The 21,023-nt window shown below is 36.7% G+C and overlaps 5 protein-coding genes, 1 long non-coding RNA gene and 1 pseudogene across 11 annotated transcripts; 5 read left to right on the forward strand and 2 right to left on the reverse strand.

The window, feature by feature from the left end:
* Positions 1-117: 117 nt before the first annotated feature.
* Positions 118-2,231, forward strand: LOC104762145 (elongation factor 1-alpha 1). The gene is made up of 3 exons (XM_010485382.3): positions 118-176; positions 640-1,103; positions 1,203-2,231. The coding sequence occupies exons 2-3, from the start codon at positions 642-644 to the stop codon at positions 2,088-2,090; spliced, it is 1,350 nt and encodes a 449-aa protein (XP_010483684.1). The 5' UTR covers positions 118-176; positions 640-641; the 3' UTR covers positions 2,091-2,231.
* Positions 118-13,286, forward strand: LOC104762149 (elongation factor 1-alpha 1). 2 transcript variants are annotated; one of them, XM_019239957.2, is made up of 3 exons: positions 118-176; positions 11,641-12,104; positions 12,204-13,286. In XM_019239957.2, the coding sequence occupies exons 2-3, from the start codon at positions 11,643-11,645 to the stop codon at positions 13,089-13,091; spliced, it is 1,350 nt and encodes a 449-aa protein (XP_019095502.1). In that variant the 5' UTR covers positions 118-176; positions 11,641-11,642; the 3' UTR covers positions 13,092-13,286. The 2 variants fall into 2 exon arrangements, with proteins under 2 accessions (XP_019095502.1, XP_010483687.1); XM_010485385.3 differs by lacking the exon at positions 118-176 and adding an exon at positions 10,994-11,188.
* LOC104762146 (exonuclease V, chloroplastic) lies at positions 2,841-5,499 on the forward strand. Of its 2 annotated transcripts, none has more exons than XM_010485383.3 (8): positions 2,841-3,075; positions 3,167-3,573; positions 3,672-3,776; positions 3,892-4,013; positions 4,312-4,467; positions 4,564-4,717; positions 4,815-4,891; positions 4,975-5,499. In XM_010485383.3, the coding sequence occupies exons 1-8, from the start codon at positions 3,042-3,044 to the stop codon at positions 5,225-5,227; spliced, it is 1,308 nt and encodes a 435-aa protein (XP_010483685.2). In that variant the 5' UTR covers positions 2,841-3,041; the 3' UTR covers positions 5,228-5,499. The 2 variants fall into 2 exon arrangements, with proteins under 2 accessions (XP_010483685.2, XP_087355417.1); XM_087499291.1 differs by having other exon boundaries at positions 2,984-3,075; positions 3,134-3,573.
* Positions 5,896-7,730, forward strand: LOC104762148 (protein neprosin-like). 2 transcript variants are annotated; one of them, XM_087500140.1, is made up of 7 exons: positions 5,896-6,021; positions 6,177-6,263; positions 6,360-6,551; positions 6,652-6,810; positions 6,898-6,951; positions 7,029-7,160; positions 7,282-7,730. In XM_087500140.1, the coding sequence occupies exons 1-7, from the start codon at positions 5,911-5,913 to the stop codon at positions 7,402-7,404; spliced, it is 858 nt and encodes a 285-aa protein (XP_087356266.1). In that variant the 5' UTR covers positions 5,896-5,910; the 3' UTR covers positions 7,405-7,730. The 2 variants fall into 2 exon arrangements, with proteins under 2 accessions (XP_087356266.1, XP_087356267.1); XM_087500141.1 differs by having other exon boundaries at positions 5,911-6,021; positions 7,029-7,152; positions 7,270-7,730.
* Positions 8,485-9,144, reverse strand: LOC104763608 (SKP1-like protein 1A pseudogene; annotated as a pseudogene). The gene has a single exon (XR_015588934.1). The product of XR_015588934.1 is annotated as an SKP1-like protein 1A pseudogene (transcript).
* Positions 13,287-13,511: 225 nt separating the features above from the next.
* On the reverse strand, positions 13,512-14,306 carry LOC104762150 (uncharacterized). Its single transcript, XM_010485386.3, has 2 exons — positions 14,078-14,306; positions 13,512-13,970 (listed from the first exon to the last, which is right to left on the reverse strand). Exons 1-2 carry the CDS (start codon positions 14,158-14,160, stop codon positions 13,778-13,780), a joined length of 276 nt encoding a protein of 91 aa, XP_010483688.1. The 5' UTR covers positions 14,161-14,306; the 3' UTR covers positions 13,512-13,777.
* A 2,049-nt stretch (positions 14,307-16,355) lies between these two features.
* LOC147923093 (uncharacterized) lies at positions 16,356-17,205 on the forward strand. Of its 2 annotated transcripts, none has more exons than XR_015589386.1 (3): positions 16,356-16,599; positions 16,771-16,858; positions 16,977-17,205. It is a non-coding gene; the product is annotated as an uncharacterized LOC147923093 (long non-coding RNA). The 2 variants fall into 2 exon arrangements; XR_015589387.1 differs by having other exon boundaries at positions 16,414-16,599; positions 16,767-16,858.
* The last annotated feature ends 3,818 nt before the right edge of the window (positions 17,206-21,023 follow it).

The following is a 21,023-nucleotide window of genomic DNA, read 5'->3' on the forward strand; positions in this document are numbered from 1 at the left end:
CCCAAAACGCACAAGGGTAAATTCGTAAAAGCAAGAACCACAAAGAGAAAGCGAAAGCGAAAACCCTAGAGAGCTTATAGCTTATAAATACCTTGAGTTCGTCCAGTTTTAGAGAGCGTTCTCATAATTCTCACTTTCGTAGCCGCAAGACTGATCTTACAGATACTTTCTTGAAGGTGATAATCATCTCTCTCTTTTAGGTTTTCGATCTTCGTCTTCTTTATGCTGTTTAGGTTTAGATTCTTCTCATAGGCTGTGTTTAGGTTCATCTCTTTAGCTGTAATTTCACTGTGATTATCGTTTGTTCTTTGCTGTTATACTGCTTTCGATTCTCGATTTTAGATTTATTTGTTCATTGATCTGTATTGCTTTCTTTGATTCTGAAAATCCTCTCGTTTACTGATAGCGTTTACTTTTCATATCGTCTTCGCGTGTTGTTGTTTAGCTTATAGTCATAGCGATCTGGAATTTCACTGTTCGTTTAATCGTTTTGACTCTGATTTGGCTAATGTTATCGCTAATTTCTGATGTGTTTGTTTAATGATCTTCCTTAGATTTGGTATATTTGATGTCTCGTGGTTTTGGTATTTGTTACTTTTGTTGATTCTGATCTTTCGTTTTTTTGTTGCGTTTGATCAGCTATGGGTAAAGAAAAGTTTCACATCAACATTGTGGTCATTGGCCATGTCGACTCTGGGAAATCGACCACAACTGGTCACTTGATCTACAAGCTTGGTGGTATTGACAAGCGTGTGATCGAGAGGTTCGAGAAGGAGGCCGCTGAGATGAACAAGAGGTCTTTCAAGTACGCATGGGTGTTGGACAAACTTAAGGCCGAGCGTGAGCGTGGTATCACCATCGATATTGCTCTTTGGAAGTTCGAGACCACCAAGTACTACTGCACAGTCATTGACGCCCCTGGACATCGTGATTTCATCAAGAACATGATTACTGGTACCTCCCAGGCTGATTGTGCTGTTCTCATCATTGACTCCACCACTGGTGGTTTTGAAGCTGGTATCTCCAAGGATGGTCAGACCCGTGAGCACGCTCTTCTTGCTTTTACCCTTGGTGTCAAGCAGATGATTTGCTGCTGTAACAAGGTATAATAGTTGGCTTCTTGTTGATTGTTTTTAGTTATTGATCTTGCCTCTTTTGAATTTATGCTAACAGTGTGCCTTATTGTTGTTTCCTTCCTACAGATGGATGCTACTACCCCCAAATACTCCAAGGCTAGGTACGATGAAATCATCAAGGAGGTGTCTTCATACCTGAAGAAGGTCGGATACAACCCTGACAAAATCCCGTTCGTGCCCATCTCTGGATTCGAGGGAGACAACATGATTGAGAGGTCCACCAACCTTGACTGGTACAAGGGACCAACCCTTCTTGAGGCTCTTGACCAGATCAACGAGCCCAAGAGGCCATCAGACAAGCCCCTCCGTCTTCCACTTCAGGATGTCTACAAGATTGGTGGTATTGGAACGGTGCCAGTGGGACGTGTTGAGACTGGTTTGATCAAGCCTGGTATGGTTGTGACCTTTGCTCCCACAGGGTTGACCACTGAGGTTAAGTCCGTTGAGATGCATCACGAGTCTCTTCTAGAGGCACTTCCCGGTGACAATGTTGGATTCAATGTGAAGAATGTTGCTGTGAAGGATCTCAAGAGAGGGTACGTGGCCTCAAACTCCAAGGATGACCCAGCTAAGGGTGCTGCTAACTTCACCTCCCAGGTCATCATCATGAACCACCCTGGTCAGATCGGTAACGGATACGCCCCAGTTCTCGATTGCCACACGTCTCACATTGCAGTCAAGTTCTCTGAGATCTTGACCAAGATTGACAGGCGTTCTGGTAAGGAGATTGAGAAGGAGCCCAAGTTTTTGAAGAATGGTGACGCTGGTATGGTTAAGATGACTCCAACCAAGCCCATGGTTGTTGAGACTTTCTCTGAGTACCCACCATTGGGACGTTTCGCTGTTAGGGACATGAGGCAGACCGTTGCTGTTGGTGTTATCAAGAGCGTGGACAAGAAGGACCCAACTGGAGCCAAGGTCACCAAGGCTGCAGTCAAGAAAGGAGCTAAATGATGAGACCTTCGTTTATGATTGACTCTTATGGTTTTGTGGTTTTTAAAACTTTGATGGCTTTTGCGCCTCTCTTTTTTCTCTTTATCTCTGTGACTCACTTGTTTCTCTTATAATACATGCATGTTGAATTCAGAACATAAATTGAGTTGGACCAACGTAGCTTCATTCTTCTTATTCCTCTAGTCAGTTTTTGTATTTGACCTATTGCTTGACATGACTTCACTGTTCTTCGAGAAACACCAATTTTGTTCTTTGGTATTAGGCTTTCATAATAGTTGTAGACACATTGATCTCCTCATAATTATTTGGCATGTAGTAATTTGCAATTCAAAATGTTTTTCAGTAGAAATAGATATAGCTTCAATGTAACTTTCCAGCATATGATTCATATGATATGTAACATAATTTAGAAACAACTTGATGTACTTTTTAGAGATCAAGGGAGTGGGTAGATTGTAACTCAAACCAGACATGAGGCGTTAATTATTATTAGCAAACGTCAATCAGTTGACATGAAGGGTAACTAATAATAATCCATTACCCATGTAACGTTTTGATATCTCTTCACATCAGGCTTCAGTGCCATCAAATTTCACATTTTCAAAATATTAACGTTTCTTTTAAATACATGCCTGTTGAATTCGGAACAGAAAATTGACTTAAACCAAAGTTGCTTCGTTCTTGATCCTTGAGTCAATTTTCTATAATAATCTATTATCTATAGAGCTTTCAAGACTTCTAATGTTCTTCGGGAAACACCAATTCCCAAATCTAATAAAGTGCTTAATAGAGGTCATATTGAATAAATCTCTGGCCAAACACAAAACTGCTAATTAAGTATGACGATAGTAAAGAAAGAATCGTTTCCAATAACTTTGTCTATTTTTGCTGTTTTGGGACATGAATTCACAAAAACCATAAACAAAAAAAAAAACTCCATTCCCAAACCCAATGGTTCTCGACTTCACCACTCCCAAACCCAATGGTTAGTTTTATTTTTTACCTTTTTACTCCCAACTATTATTACTTTTTTACCCTGTTAGTTTGAATATTTTTTACATGGCCACGGGAAGAAGAAGAAGACCACACGTTGCTTCCGCTTAAAAAAAAAAACATGGCCGAGTCAGCCACCGAGTCAACCTCCGACTCATCCACTAAGCCCGCTCAATCCGCTACAGATGCTATTTCAAGCCCTCCTCAATCTCACCATGTCTACCCCGAGATCCCAATCGAGATCATCAGTGAAGAAGAAATGGCTATCCTCGATGCAGCTCTTGCAGCCACCCGATCCATCCTTCCTTGTGCGATCCGTTCGGCTTCTCCGTCACGGTTGATCGCCGGCGGAAGCCCAAAAACAACCATCCGTTCGATTAGTCTCTTTACCAAGAGGAAACTCTCCGCATCCTGTTCGGATATCGAAGACTCTTATCTGCGTCGATTTAGGAGAAATCAAGCTTTAGGTGTCACAGATCTCACCGGCACAGTACGTTTCTCTTATTCTTTTTTTTCTTTCTCTTACGATTCAGTTGAGATCTAGATCATAGGATTAAGCACCGATGTTGGAACTGTATTTGTTTTTAGGAATGGTGTGAGAAACAAATGGAGAATGTTCTCTGTTTTGGCAGGAGAAAAGTTAGTAAAGCCATGAAAGCTGGCCAGGCTCGTCATTTGCAGCTTGAAGAAGAGGTACAGTTACTCTCTATTTGATTGATTGGATCTTAGTGTTGGTCTCATTGTTTCTAACTCAATCTTCTACTAGCTTACAACATCTTCTTGTTGTTCTGTTATGAAAATGGGGTAGGTAGTTAGAAAGGTGAGAGTAAGAGTTGAATCAAATGAAGATAAGTGGGCGTTGAAGCTGTTAAATTCCATCGCTGGTGTTAATCAATTCTTGTTTGAAGGACGAACTCGTGAATTGCTACTGTGAGTTCCTTCTACACCTCTTGTTGTGACATTCTCAAAGCTTTTACCTTTTTCAAGCTAGATTGTGTTTTCTGGTAATCATCATCAAATGAAACTTTCATATGGAGTTCGGTTGCCATTAGTTGTCTTGTTCTTTTGATCCAAGTTTGCAACTTTGCGTGATCTAGTTTGCTCAGGGCATTTGTTTTAGTTTCATGATCGTTCTATAGTTACTTACGCCTACTTTCTTGTGTAACCCAGTTGTTCTTGGTAATGTATCTATGCCAATTGATTCATTCATGATTTTTATCATTATCAGCCTAGGATTTGTTGGAGGTCAATGGATTGTGGGAATTATTGACGAGCTTAGAAACGCGTACGCACAAGAGTCTTCTGATACGGGACCAATATTGATAGATACAAAGACTCGACTCCGTGATACACTCCCAGCTGAGCCACAGAGGAGGAATGGAAGGTAAGTGCTTCTAGAGTTAAAGTACACGTTTTTCGGTTTTGGTTGAATACTAGGGAGTTCTATGCTTAACTGTCCTTAAATAATTATATCTGATAGGCTTCAGCTAATGCTTTATAAGCTTCTATGGGACACTGTTGTGAAAGAAGGGTTCCCGACAGGACTCTTTTTCGACTACTTCTCTTTGAATCGCCATTATGTCTTATCCCAAGATGTGAGAGATCACATTGCTAACGCAGGTATCCAAGCTCAGGTATACTAATCTTTGACTTTACACAATATATCTTTCACTAAGCTAAAGTTGATGTGTTTCTTATTGATATTCTTACTGTTTTCTTACTTGGGTGTAGACACTTGAAGAGGTAGTTAGGTACTATGAAAACACTTTTAAGATGCTTCCGGTAGCAAACGATCAATTACTACTAAAGTAAGTAGAATATGACTTGTTCTCAATCTTATTGAAGATTATTATTATATCTCTGATCATCTGAGTGGGAAACTTTATACCAGGTACGAGTTTCAGAAGGACCAATCTATAATAGCTGAGATTAGATTCCAGCATGATCATGAGTGGGTGCTGAGAAAATATAAAGAGATCATTGAGTTCTGGAGAAATGAACGAGACTCTGAGTACACTCCTGAAGAAGAACGTTGGAAATGTCGTTATTGCCAATTTGCTAAGTCTTGCCCTGGAAACCCGAATTTCGAATCTTCTCCCCCGAGCTCGCCACCTAGAGAAGCTTCTCCTCCTTTAGCAAGCTAAAGAGAAGACGAAAGGTTGATTCTTTCACCCGAAAGCTGCCAGCTAGGTTGCTAACGATTGTTTGTTAATTGTAATCATTTGCATAGTTGTTGCTTCGTCCCTTTTCTTTTTTAGTTCTTGCATAGCGGTTAAGTGATTAAACCGTGATTCGGTTAGGCGTACCATGATTGATTTGTACTGGTATGCCGCAATTTGATTATGGCGTATTGCATACATTCTGTATATATCGAATTAATTTAATACGTCTAGTGGAATGTTTTGTGTTTTCTAAATATATATTTCGATACCATTGATACTAGGAAAATTGTTCATCACCCACTCATGATCATGTTCAAAATTGTCGTTGGAAGCTCTTCATAGATTTTGAAAATTGATAAGTCTACAAAACATGTCGTTGTAAATTTGTAATGGTAGCAGATTTTTTTTTACAAATTTATTTAAATGAGAGAATATCATATATTCTGTTACGATTGAGTCTTAATGGTCTCCGTAATTTTTCAATTTTCATTAATATAATAAAATTCAGTCAAATATTGTAATATTTCCTTTATGAGAATAGATTTATTTCCTTAAAAAAAAAGAACAAATTATCAAGTGCAGTGCTAATTGTACCTTGGTGATACATGCTGTGTATAAATAAATACAGAGTTCACATCATTTGTAAGGAAATAAAACTAATCCAAATGTCTACAAGAATTAGGATGGCTCTTGTTATTACGAGTCTCTTATATCTTTTGTTCTCAGTAGCTCTGGTTCGTTCGGATCAAGCTGCACTGTCTCTCACATCTTTCAAGGTTAGCTTCCAAACTAATAAAAAAATTGAGTCCCAAGTTTAATTGATTCAACATCATCTTTTACTATCTTGGTTCTAATTCAACATTGTCTCGTTTATTTTTGTTTACAAAACTAATTTCATGTCTTTTTTTTTTCTTCTTCTTGTCATTGGTAGATAAGTGGAAATGTAACATACGATTGCATAGATATTTATAAGCAACCAGGACTTGATCACCCACTTCTCAAAAACCATACAATCCAGGTGCATAGTTTCAGAAATTCGTCTCCTGCGTACATTTCACCTCTTTTTATAAATATGAGTTTAAATTTGACTAAACGACCTTTTATATTTTTGTAGATGGAACCATCAATTTCAATACAATATGGAATAAATAATCAAACTGACAACACCAAAGCATATAAGGAGAAAATAAAATGTCCATATGGAACTGTTCCAGTAATGAGAAATACAAAAGAATTTATCAGCAACTCTGAACTCTTATCCGAGAAATATTTCCATCCGCTATCAGGTGATAGCCCTGGAACACATGTAAGCCATTCATTTTTTTCTCACTTTTCATGTCTTTGATCTAATAACTATCTATATGTATATTAATCACAAGCAGTAATATTATTGTATATATTGGTAGATTGCTGGAGTTAAGCAACACGGTGGTCCATATCATGGTATAACAGCTTGGCATGATGGTTATAGCCTAGATATCGAACAAGATCAAGCCTCATATAGTCAAATGTATCTAGGCAGTGGATACTATGGTGAAGTCAATTTCATCTCAGTGGGGATGATGGTAGGTTTTACATTTTATTGGTTTGTATTCTCTTAATTTGTTTCACACTCTGGATAGTCTTTCCATATTGCAAATCTTCTGTTACAGATAAATCCAAGCATTTTTAGTGACAGACGTCTTTGGTCATATGGATATTGGAAGGTATGCATGTGAACATTATATATATGGTGACATCTTTTAATCAAAGAACATGTATATATGAACTATGATTTTGTTAGGGTAAAAATGGAAACGGATGTTACAATATGGCATGTCCAGGATTTGTTCAAGTATCAAGTGTGGTTCCCATGGTCCAACCCTTTAACTTTAAACCTGGGGCTAAGGAAGTGTTGCAGTGGTCTATCGCTAAGGTGGTTTTCCTAATATTATACATTACTATTTGTTTTTATAATATGTTTAAAATTTTATTGCGAATTTATTTTAACAAATGAATTTTGTTTTGTCTCTTAATGTACATTGTACACCAAAAAGATCAACAAACAGGAAACTGGTGGATTATACAAAATAAACCTAATGCATTTATCGGATATTGGCCAAAAGAGTTGTTTCACCTTATGGATGATGGTGCAAATATGGTCGGAGTTGGAGGTGTAGCTCAGGCTTCACCTTCTGGTTTAAGTCCTCCAATGGGTAATGGAAAATTCCCGGCACACGGTCCTCTGAGAGCAGCATTGTTTTCAAATGTTGATGTTTTGAATTCTAAGTATGAGAAACGTAGAATCAATACTCTTCCTGTAGAGGAGTTGCTAGATAGTAAATGTTATGGGCTAAGAGTTGGTAAGAGAGTCAAATTTTGGACTACTCCACTCGGATTCTTTTTCAATTATGGTGGTCCGGGAGGAATATCTTGTGGAGTTTGATATTTGCCGGTATAATTATTTTACTTGGCATTTGATAAATCTTATCTTAAATAATAATAATATGCAAATGTACTAACCTGCAATTTTAAAAGATTTTCCAATGAAAATAGATATAGTTTAAATGTGATTTTCCAGCACATGATTCATATGATGTGAAACATAATTGACAAACAACTTGAAGTACTTTTTAGAGATCATATAAGGTAGTGTATATGACCATCAGGATATGTATATGAGGCGTTAATTATTAGCAAACATGATATAACGTTCTTATATCTCTTCACATAACCTCCAGGGCCATCGAATTTGGAAGATTCCTGCGGAAACTTGAAAACAGAGGAAACAGACTCAAACTCAAACTAAGAGAGCACAAACCGAGGCCATGATCTCTGCAGATTGATTTTTTGGGATACTTTTTCATGAATCATGATCATGTTTCATCATTAATTTTGTAGGTTAGTCTGTGTGTGAACTAAAGTCTCTTAAAACTTAATCAAGAGTTAAAGTTATTACCGAGTCTCAAGTAAGCACTAAGCATTTACATTAACGTTCACCTCCTCGGACAATACACACATATATATTAGACATATGAAGCTAGCTTATGAAAAATGTTTGATCCATATTTTCATATATTCCATGTTTGAAGCAATGTTGTTACAAAACAACGAAAGCTTTGTCCAATGATTTAGTATGGCTTCCACTCAATGTGGATATCATCAACTAAAGAGTTTGCTTCTCAAAAATCACGCTGAGTCTAAACAGTTAGGAGATGCATGCACTTGTGGTTGCTTCCAAGATTAGCTACGGCATTACATTGTAAAATTAAACTATATGCATTCGGAAAAGGTTATATATTACTTAGTAGAGTAGAATCAAAAAGTAAGTTTTTAAACTTGTTCAGGTCTAAGAAACACAATTGCATAAGAATTTATAAAGAAGGAAAAGAAAAAGAAAAAAAAAAAGTTGATGAAGGGGTCATTCAAAGGCCCATGAATTCTCCCTGCGAATTTGTTCTTTTTCCTCTGGTTTCAAATCATCATTCATCTTGAAGAATGCACGTACCTCATCTTCAGTTTGGTATGGGATCTTGTCAGCGACTGTTTTGCAAGTGAGACGAATCAAGCCTTCGATCTTTAAATCATACGAAGCCATCATGAGATCGTGGAGTTTGTTTTGATCGTTGAACTTCATGAACTCAGTGTCCCACTCCTTGACTGCTTCTTCGTCGGGATCACCTTCCACGTGTTTGTTGCAATACTCTATTACCATCGCGAGGATCCTGACCTTCACGTTTGGAAGCGGGACGACTACGTTGTTGTTGTTGTTGTTGGTGCAATCGTCTTTAACAAGATCTGCTATCTTCTGTGACTTATGTGCGACCGCTTCTCTGACCACAAAAGATACGCCATCGCTGCTTATTAACGTGATCCTCTTCGTCGACATTGTTTGGAAGATTTTTTCTGATTAGATTAGGATTAAGATGTAAATTAGGTTAATTAAGTGATGATAAATCAATCAAGCTATATATAGCACAGATTGAAATTCATTTTATTTATATTATAATTTTTATATAAAATATAATTTAAGTTATTATTTTAAAAAGTTTTTTTGGATAAGACATTATGCAATAAAATCATATGTTAAATATGATGGCTTGAAAAAAGACACCTATTTTATAAGTTTTATATTGTTAATGATTTTAAATAAGTATCCATGCTATAACACTGATTAAATTTTATTTTATACACAAAATTTTGTATATTTTATATTTTAAAATAAAAATTTAATATGTTGTATTAGTTTGTGTATGTGAAGTTATTTCAACAATGTATATTCTACCATGACTTAAATGTTATTATAATACATAATTTTGTAAATTTGGTTTTTAAAAAGCGAGTTATTATATTATGAGTAATTTTCAGAGTCGGTTGATTTGTTTGGTTAAAAATTCAATGGAGTAAACCAAGCGAAACCGGTTCTTAAATGGTTTAGAATTTTCATATGTGGTTGAGTTGACTAATGAAAACATGTGTATTAAATAAAATTCGTTATGAGATTCAGATCTAGTTAATGCTGGTTAGTAAATTGTGGAATCAATATGTTACTTTGTTGACTAAAAATTTATTCACGACTTGTTAAAAGCTGTGTGCATGTCGTGGCCTTACCTACCAGAGAAGGTTTTGATTAAGCAAACTAAACTTTAATGCAAAATTTGGAACATAATTAGTAGATTGTTTTATATGTCCAACACCATAGCTACATAATGACGACATACACGTACGGTTTGTATCAACGTTTAGGAGGAAATTTATATATAGCTATATTCTCTTTTAATAGTAGGGATAGAATTAAACTTCTCCTTTAATCCCTATATATTAGTAAAAGAGAAGTACAACTTCGATCCTGACAAAAATGCCCCTGCGTGTTACACCAAAAAAATTATGGATTAAGGCTAAATGAGACATTTTACAAGGTTGAGTCGGGTTTAATTTTGGAAATAACCCGGAATTGTGCAATCGGATATATAATCGGTTTCCACATCAGCTAGGCCTTTAATAGGTTCCGAGAAAACAGGTTAATGGGTTTGTAAATTATAAAAAGGGATTTTATGGGCTGCAATGGACTGCCCGTAACTTAACTAATTATTTTAGGAGAGTTCCACACTGTAATCGTTTTCATCTCATAGTATCCATTTTTGTCAATATAGATTGACCTGCCATTTAAAAAGTGAAAACAATTTAGATATTACAGTGTTTATTCATATGATTGTTTTAAAAACATAATAAAAAAAAACTTCTTTATATTTCGTCTTTTTGGAGTATTCTTCTGTAAAATTCAAACAATTTCATCAAGTAATCGATTTTTAAAAGAAAACAGTATTCTTCAACTTCACTAACTTTGAAGTTGAATGTTTTATGAGTTTTGTATTACATGTATTGTAAATATTCCTTCGCGCTGTAGCGCGGATCCGGTCCTAGTAATAGTAACAAAAACAAAATTATTATAAATTTGATTGAATTTAAAAGGGATATCAACGATTTTTGTTTATGTAAATCTAACAAGAGGAATTTAATCAACAACTCCATTATGTGAATGCATTTTAAATAAATGTTTTAGGTCCGATGATTTAGCTATGATTTATTATTTATTATTAATTTCATAATTTTATCAACGCCACCCTTTTGGATTATCTACATTTTAAAGTTGAACAAAAAAAATAAAATCTCCAATATTGCATTTTCTTAACCAATCACATAATTCAAATTGGAAAAATTGGAAGTCGAAAAAATGTAGAAAAGAGAATTAGTATAATTTTACTTGCTAATCACAAGGAAAAAAACCAAAAAAAGGCCCAAAACGCATAAGGGCAAATTAGTAAAAACAAGAACCACAAAGAGAAAGCGAAAACCCTAGAGACCTCGTAGCTATAAGTACCCCTGAGTCGTCGTGTTTTAGGGTGCGCTCTCATATCCGTCTCACTTAGCCGCAAGACTCCTCTCTCAGATACTTACTTGCAGGTGATTATCATCTGTCTCTTTTAGGCTTTCGATCTTCATCTTCTGTATGTTGTTTAGGTTTAGGATTCTTCTCATAAGCTGTGTTTAGACTCATCTCTGTAGCTGTAGTCTCGTTTTTGTTATACTGCTTTTGATTGTTGAGTTTAGGATCCGTTTATTCATAGATCTGCATTACCTCCTTTGAGTCTGATAGAGAATCCTCTGGTTTGCTGATGGCTTTTACTTTGTATATCGTCTTCGAATGTTGTTGTAGCGTATCATCTAGGCTGTTCTAGTAATTCCGATGCCTTTAGAGATTTGATGAACTGTAGATGATGAGTTTGCTTCTAAAATCGATAGATCTGTTTGTTTTTTGGTTTACACTGAGTTGATGATTATGTTGTGACTTATTTGTGGTTGACTTGTATATTTGGTTGTGATGTTTCAATCGTTGTTGGGTTTTTTTTTTACAGCTATGGGTAAAGAGAAGTTTCACATCAACATTGTGGTCATTGGCCATGTCGACTCTGGGAAATCGACCACAACTGGTCACTTGATCTACAAGCTTGGTGGTATTGACAAGCGTGTGATCGAGAGGTTCGAGAAGGAGGCCGCTGAGATGAACAAGAGGTCTTTCAAGTACGCATGGGTGTTGGACAAACTTAAGGCCGAGCGTGAGCGTGGTATCACCATCGATATTGCTCTTTGGAAGTTCGAGACCACCAAGTACTACTGCACAGTCATTGACGCCCCTGGACATCGTGATTTCATCAAGAACATGATTACTGGTACCTCCCAGGCTGATTGTGCTGTTCTCATCATTGACTCCACCACTGGTGGTTTTGAAGCTGGTATCTCCAAGGATGGTCAGACCCGTGAGCACGCTCTTCTTGCTTTTACCCTTGGTGTCAAGCAGATGATTTGCTGCTGTAACAAGGTATAATAGTTGGCTTCTTGTTGATTGTTTTTAGTTATTGATCTTGCCTCTTTTGAATTTATGCTAACAGTGTGCCTTATTGTTGTTTCCTTCCTACAGATGGATGCTACTACCCCCAAATACTCCAAGGCTAGGTACGATGAAATCATCAAGGAGGTGTCTTCATACCTGAAGAAGGTCGGATACAACCCTGACAAAATCCCGTTCGTGCCCATCTCTGGATTCGAGGGAGACAACATGATTGAGAGGTCCACCAACCTTGACTGGTACAAGGGACCAACCCTTCTTGAGGCTCTTGACCAGATCAACGAGCCCAAGAGGCCATCAGACAAGCCCCTCCGTCTTCCACTTCAGGATGTCTACAAGATTGGTGGTATTGGAACGGTGCCAGTGGGACGTGTTGAGACTGGTTTGATCAAGCCTGGTATGGTTGTGACCTTTGCTCCCACAGGGTTGACCACTGAGGTTAAGTCCGTTGAGATGCATCACGAGTCTCTTCTAGAGGCACTTCCCGGTGACAATGTTGGATTCAATGTGAAGAATGTTGCTGTGAAGGATCTCAAGAGAGGGTACGTGGCCTCAAACTCCAAGGATGACCCAGCTAAGGGTGCTGCTAACTTCACCTCCCAGGTCATCATCATGAACCACCCTGGTCAGATCGGTAACGGATACGCCCCAGTTCTCGATTGCCACACGTCTCACATTGCAGTCAAGTTCTCTGAGATCTTGACCAAGATTGACAGGCGTTCTGGTAAGGAGATTGAGAAGGAGCCCAAGTTTTTGAAGAATGGTGACGCTGGTATGGTTAAGATGACTCCAACCAAGCCCATGGTTGTTGAGACTTTCTCTGAGTACCCACCATTGGGACGTTTCGCTGTTAGGGACATGAGGCAGACCGTTGCTGTTGGTGTTATCAAGAGCGTGGACAAGAAGGACCCAACTGGAGCCAAGGTCACCAAGGCTGCAGTCAAGAAGGGAGCCAAATGATGAGACCTTCGTTCTGATCGACTCTCTTTATGGTTTTAAAACTCTGGCGTTGGAGCCTTTTTTTTTTCTCTCTTATTTCTGTGACTCTTCTTTCTTCCTCTTTTTTGGATCTGTGAGACATTTTTATTATGGTTTTCAATTATGCAAGTTTCCGGATAATTTTGCCTAAAAGTTATTTAGAAATTGTGTTACAAACTGTCTTTGTCTTCTTGATTGCCATGTTAAATTGCTTTTCAAGATTTTACAAACTGTCTTGGAGTGTTTCACTTGTACTTTTTGATTTAGTTGTTGATATCATGCAGAACTAGCTAAGGTTTTGTATATATGCTTTGCTACGAATTGATTTAAGATCAGATGGTGATCCAAGGTGTTATGAAGACTTGATGAAAATAGAAATTATTATCAAACGAAAAGAAGCTCTGAACTAAAAACCAAAGTTTATGGATAAGGCCAAACGTAGCATCCAAAAACATCACACCAACGACAAATAAACGTGTCAACAACAAGTAACTACACTTAGGTTTTCCAGCTAAAGATTCTGATCTGCAGTTTTACAAGAAAGATAACTCAGAGAGAGATGTAAATAAAAAGCGTTTTTAGGATTTCTTAATCACTGAACAGCCTTAGCTGTGTGGACAAGAAAAGTTCCACGAGCCTAGATTTTTTTAATAATTAAGCAAACACTACTAAGCAGCTTTGGCTGTGTGAGAAGAAAAGCTCCACAAGCCTAGATCTTGTAACAAAGCAACTAGATCTCTAACATCTTTATCCTCTCTCATCCCTTGAAGCCGCTCCGCATCTTCCTCACCACCATGGCTACCTTCTGATCTCCTTCTCCTCCTCTGTATCACCTTCCTTCTCTTGTCATGATCTGCCATTCTTCAACATAGAGAGTAGTAGAGACAGAAACAGAAAGAGACAAGTCAAATAAACAGACAAATATCTCAACAGAGAGTTAAAGAAAATGTAACAGAGACATATTATACTCTCTGGGGAGACTTAGTTGCTGTGTGATCCCAGAGATGCAGAGAGGAAACCCATAGTTCCCACTAAGAGTTGTTGACAGCATTTCTTTCTTTCTTAGAGAGTAAATTTCAGAAAATTTGGATCTTGTTTTCAAGAAATCTAAGAAAGAAGAAAAAAATAGACAAGATCTTGAGTTGGTAATGGGTTAAAGTGGGTACAGATATATACTAGTACTATGTCAATGTAATTAATGTACCCTTTCTATTAAGTATAATACTATATGAGAGTAGATTTTTTGTCCTGTGGTGTGTGTTGTGCTTTTATACTTGGAGATTTAGTATTAGTAATAGGTATATGGTCTCATCCTCTTCTCCCATCTAAATGCATTAATCAACTTTAAAAAAGGAAGAGAGAAAATGATTGTCAAAAAAAAAGGAAGAGAGAAAATAAAAAAGTGAATTGAAAGAATATACAGTAAAACCTCTATAAATTAATACTCTATAAATTAATAAACACTATAAATTAATAAATTTTGCTGGTCCCAAATTGGGCCAGTGTAAAAATTAACAATATTCGATAAGATAATAAGATAATAATTTTTTCGAAATCTCTTTATAAAATATGGTTCCAATAATATCATAAATTAATAATTATGTAAATTTATATATATATATATATATATATATATATATACTGATATAATAGTGTATGTTTCTCCTAAAGCTCAATTCTATAGAACAATTGTAATGTTGTATTTTCAACCTATAATGATATCTCTAAAATATTTTATAACATGTCATACAAATAATTAAATTTAAAGTTTTAATTTTTAGATATGCATCATTTACAATTTGATAATTTGACAGATTATTAAAATAGGAAAATTGATATTATTATTCATAGATTTGAATTTATGTGTCTCATGTGTATAAGTCAATTTGTCTATAATATTTGTAATTTATTGTAAATAGTGCTTTCTAAATATTACAAGTTCAATTCCTAAACCATAAAATTTATAACATCCGAAAGTTTAATCTTATTTTGCTATAGTTGTTCCAATTCATAATTTTTAAAAAAATAAACAATTAAAAATATATCTATAAATTAATAATTATTAATTTACACTATAAAATAATTATTATTAATTTATAGATAAATTAATATCACTATAAATTAATAAAATGTCTTAGTCCCAATATTATTAATTTATAGAGGTTTTACTGTATTATAAGTTTATAATGAAGAAAATATTTATTATCTTTTGTAAAAATAATTTAAAACAAAATATAGGTTTCATTTACCTATTTTACTCCGCATGACAATAAAGACAACTCTTAGTTTGGATTCTTCTTCTCTTTCTCATTTGGATTTGTAAAAGTATTGACGAGGACAATAAGGCTTTTTCTTTTTCAGCGAGAGAATAAATGCAGCCTCACCTGTAAAATCATACATATCTAAGTGTTTCTCAACTTTGTAAACCAACTTGTTCAATAAAGCAATTCCACCTAAAAGCTTCTGTATTAACCAGAGTCTTAGAACAGTATTTGCTAGCTTTAACATCATTTTTCACCATTTATTACACAGAAATAGACACATCAAGCATGGTCCAAAAAAAAAAATAAGACATATCATCAAGCAGAAACCAGACAAGGGCATTTAACAAGAACCACTCCGTGCAATGGTTTTCATAACGCTAACTTATTACCCTTTAATCTAACTAATATATCAGCAATCAATATGTCATATGTGTGTTTTGTTGAGATTTATGCGTATATAATTATAATTTTTAGATCCTAGCTAGTTGGTATGGATAACTATAAGTGTCACAAGACTCCACTTGCTTAAGTGGAGCTATAAAGTGACAATCTAGGATCTGTTCATAGTACATATATAGTACCACTACCAACACTATACAAGAACTAGTTATGGATATGTATTTGCTTTTTAGATTTACCATGGGACCTTGGTGTCGTGTCTTACCCTCCAGATGCATGAAACTGAACAAATTTCCCGCCATTGTCAATGAACATGTACATATGTAACGTCTGAGAATAGATGCAAAATCAAGAGCTCAAACCAACTACAGAACCTACGCAAACAGAACAATTCAAATATAAAATCTTGGAGATGAAGGTAATTAATGCCAAATCGTTGGAGATCATGACGTTAACACGATGACCTCACTTGGGATAATAATCTTTGAAAATCATTTGATTGCAGCCACATAGAAAGTGGCAAACTAAATGACAATAAAGAGCAACGAGTATAAATGTAGTCCACTCTTCTTAGACCCTTGGTAAATATATTCAAGGATGAGATAAATCTAATAAAAAGATTACACATATAGAACCATATCATATGAGTGGTCTTGCTTCTTCTATGGTTTTGACACTGCGAACAAAGATTTGCTTCGCAGGAGAGATAGCGCCATCATCACTTCTTCGAAATTTCAACCCAGTGGTGACTGGTGACGGTATCTCTCCTACGTAACAATCCTTATATATGCATCTTGAGGCAGAGAGATGCAGGTCGAAGTTTAAAGGTATTTCGGTTATTCTATTATATACCATTTCAAGTCATAGTTTTGTTTCTTTCATCTATCTTTGCACTTACATTGCAAGACAATTATTAAAGCATGAAACATTAGACGACCTTAGTTTGAGCCTCTAGATCGTCTTCTCTTAACCTACAATGATAATCTGTTCCAAGACAGGTTTCTTGCTCTTTGCTCAGAGATGTTTGTGTCTTTCGAAAGTTTGCTCAGCGAGGAGCTCAAATGATTAACACATCCTCAGCCATAGGTGGCTAATCAATTTCTCAGTTTGTTTTGCAGAATTTGGTTTGATTCTCACTCACATGACCAATATCTATATATTATTCCTTACAATTTGCTTTGTTTGTTTGTTTGAATTTGACAAGACACAAGGGGGCCATCAAAAACGTTTAGACGAAAAGGTTGACTAATCTGTGAAACTATCAACATCATGAACTGAAGATCTCACTGTTAATTAGTTTCCATTAGAAGCAAGAAAGATCAAGCCAGTGAGACCAGCACAAAACTCCACCACTAGTACTTGGTAAATGATGGTTTGTATTTGGTTCGAGTGTAGAGAAACATATTATTTTTGAAGATAAGAACTTTCATGCCCTTTGTTGTCTAAACTCTCATATTATATATGGCTTTCACTTCTTTGCAACAAATGGACTTCGATGACGTTTTTCTACGTATTGACAAAAACATAGTAATATAAATTTGTGCAATAATTTTGAAAGTCATAAATATCTAATTTGGTCCAAGAATCAATATGCTTGCGAGACCACCACACACATATATGGAGGATAAGACATGATTTTCCCACATGTTATTCTGCATGTTTTACGGACCATCCCACAATTGAATTGAGTACTGTATATATACATATTTTGTCTGGTCTACCACCAACCCATTTCGATACATTCACACGTCTAGTTGAATTCATAGTTAAATTACCTGTGATCCAATTACATGATATAAGTGAATTCAATGGAAAACAAAATAAAAATAAAGAAGAAGAGACACAAATATGTTTCTAAATTCTTCTCACCTAAAAAAAGTTGGAATCAAATAATACAATACACAATGCCATGAGAAAAATATGGAAAAGTTGTATATTTTACCATTTAATTATGTTTGACTCCAATTTCTTTCCTTCTAATCCTGTCATTGGATATATAATATAAAGTTATTTATTTATTATTTTTTTTTCAACTATAAAGTTACAAACTATAAGAATCTACATTCAAATCACAACAAATTACGAATATATATATTCTATACTATTTATGTGGTTGGCTAATTTTCTTTTTTGGGGTGGTAATTCAGTTTTATTACCTGATAGATTAGATCGAGACAAAGAAGTAACCCATCCGATGCACAAACCCTACCCGAATTCCAAATTCAAAATTGATTTGATGTTGAATCTAGAATTCACACAATGAATTTGTTTGAGTGGGGACAAATTCACTTAAGATCTCCTTCTAAAACAATGGATTAAAACTAGAAAATAAAGAGGGGTTCTGATCTCTTGAGAAAGAAGTTAGGGTTTTGCCCAAGAACAATGAAGAACTAGGGTTTTTGTATTAATTGCTGGATCCTTTACAATGAGAGGATCTCTCCCTATTTATATGAATACATTGATTATAAAATAAGTCTATTTTCCTTAAATCTCTGATCTTCAAATATGGTAAATTTCCTCTTCTGATGATCAAGTCGGGCTTAGGGGGCGGTCTCGGAGGTCGGTCAAGTGACTTCGCCGAGCTTCTGCTTATAGGCCAGTTTAGCTAGCCCAAAAGAGGGTCCCTCGGTTTAGTTAATGTGCAAAGTCTATTTGGTTTACCTTTGGTTTAGATCGGTATGTCGTGGGTGCTAAATCCCGCACCAACAATTAGTCCCCCCCCCAGTTCGGTAGATTCGATTATCCATTCGAGTTTCCGAACTATAGGAAAAAATATTCGATCAAAACTTTAGGAAAACTGAATTCCGAGCACGCGAACTGATTTTGTGCGTCAGGACTCGTCGCCTCGTTAAAACCTTCTCCGGTAAACCACATGGGAGAAAACCCGAAGTAAGGAAAAAGAGTACGAGTCATGATCCTAACGTCTTTAGCGCCCTCATACAGACGGTCTCGTCGATGGTTGTCTTGGCTGCGTCGATCTCTCAGTCTTCTTGGACGAATGCTTGGACGAAGTGGTTGATCTTGTTTCTTGAAGTCCTGGATGAACTCTTGGTATGAGTTTTTCCCGCGAGTGATACGAGTGTCCGAAAGGTGTCCCGGTCTGGCTCGAGCGTCGCTGGACGCGTGTCCGATCTCGTGCTCACATCACGCACCATAGCAGTTGCTAATCCAAGTTGAGACGTGTCGCATATCATAACGATTTTTTGTAAGTTGGTCGCTCTCTTCATTGCTGACCAGCTAGCTCGCAATTCCGGAAGAGAAAGCTCAATCTTTGCAGACTATTTAGGTTTGTGGTCTCCGAAATGAATGATGAACTCGAAGTGAGGTGTCTGAGGAAGACCTGGCACTGAAACGTCAGAGGACGACTGAGAAGTTGTCTGAAGGAAGAACTGAGAAGTTTTCCGAAGACGAACTGAAATGTTGTTTGAAGACGAACTGAGAAGTTTTCCGAAGTTGAACTGGAAAGTTGTCTGAAGGAAGAACTGAGAACTTTTCCGAAGACGAACTGAGAAGTTGTCTGAAAGAAGAACTGGAAAGTTGTCTGAAGGAAGAACTGAGAAGTTTTCCGAAGACGAACTGGAAACTTGTCTGAAGACATACTGAGAAGTTGTATTATTTGGACGAATTGTTTTTGCAAGAAATAAAGTTTTCACTCTATTCGGAATTTTACACGAATAATCCTTATTGGGTAATTTAACCCAAGCGTACATGCGCTTTGGCGGAGGGCAAAGTACGGAATTTCGGCTTACCTCCTTTGTTCCAGTTTGGAAGTCGGACGACGAAATTTAAAACTCTGGGTTCGGCTTACATATCCGTCCAAACCGGAACTTGCGAAACAATTCAAAAAAGAATTCTTTGGGTTCGGCTTATCTCTCGTCAGAGAGTTTGAGGTGCGAAATAAAAACTCTGGGTTCGGCTTATTCCTCGATTAAAAGTTTGAAGGGAGCGAGATACTGGGCTCGGCTTATTACCCTTTTAAAAGTTTGAGGGGAGCGAGATACTGGGCTCGGCTTATTCCCCTTTTAAAAGTTTGAGGGGAGCGAGATTTGGGCTCGGCTTATTCCCCTTTTAAAAGTTTGAGGGGAGCGAGATACTGGGCTCGGCTTATTCCCCTTTTAAAAGTTTGAGGGGAGCGAGATACTGGGCTTGGCTTATTCCCCTATTAAAAGTTTGAGGGGAGCGAGATACTGGGCTCGGCTTATTCCCCTTTTACGGTTTGACGCGAGTCGAGCATCTGGCCAGGATGTCGAAAGATTCTGTATGACTCACAAAGATTCAAACAGAACTGAAGCTATTTGATGATGAACTGAAATCGAAGTTGTATGCAGACGAGCTGAAACTGAACTTATCTGAAGACAAACTGAAACTGAAACTGTCTAAAAACGGATTGAAAATGGAGATGTCCGAAGAAAAACTAAAACTGGAGCTATCTGAAGTTGAACTGAAGTCGAAGCTGTCTGCAGACGAAATGAAACTGGAGCTGTCTGAACAAAAACTGAATATGAGGTTGTCTGAGGATGAACTGAAACTGAAGCTGTCTGAACACAAACTGAATCTGAAGTTGTCTGAGGATGAACTGAAACTGAAGTTGTCAGAAGATGACCTGAAAAGTTGTCCGAAGGACGAAGGATGAACTGAAAAGTTTTCTGAAGGACGAACTGAGAAGTTGTCCGAAGGACGAACTGAGACTCAAGTTGCCCGAAGGACGAACTAAGAAGTTGTCCGAAGGACGAACTGAAAAGTTGTCCAAAGGACGAACTGAAAATGTCCGTTTAAAAGGATGTTCATTCTTGATTGGCAAGCGTGGAGCCCGGCTTTTAGCACTAATGAGTTCGAAGTCCCGAACTGAGGTTATACGAGGCATGGCTCAACTTTTTTTTTTTTTTTTTTTTTTTTTGCGAGGCATGGCTCGACTTTTTTTTTTTATTAAGAACTAACGAGTTCGTAACTGGTCCCTTTTTTTTATAAGCAAGGCATGGCTCCGCTTTTTGGGACGAGTTACAAAAATCCCATTGATAAGTTGTAGTGAGCTGTTGAGAGCTGAAGATAATTTCCAAAGAAGAGTAGAAAAGTATCGATTAATTTACCGTTGGTTGTGACTGTTTTCTCCATTGTTCGTCCAAGCGTCTTGAGATAATGAAGTTTATGATTTTGCTAGTAATATGAAAATGTAGCAATAGCTTTCTCATAAATTACGAGGCTGAAACAAGGTCGATCTTGTTGCGAAGGTAAGCCTCGTTGCTTTGGATTG

The sequence above is a fragment of the Camelina sativa genome, chromosome 18 (assembly GCF_030686135.1).
Source record: "Camelina sativa cultivar CO46 ecotype springtype chromosome 18, ASM3068613v1".
NCBI lineage: Eukaryota > Viridiplantae > Streptophyta > Magnoliopsida > Brassicales > Brassicaceae > Camelina > Camelina sativa.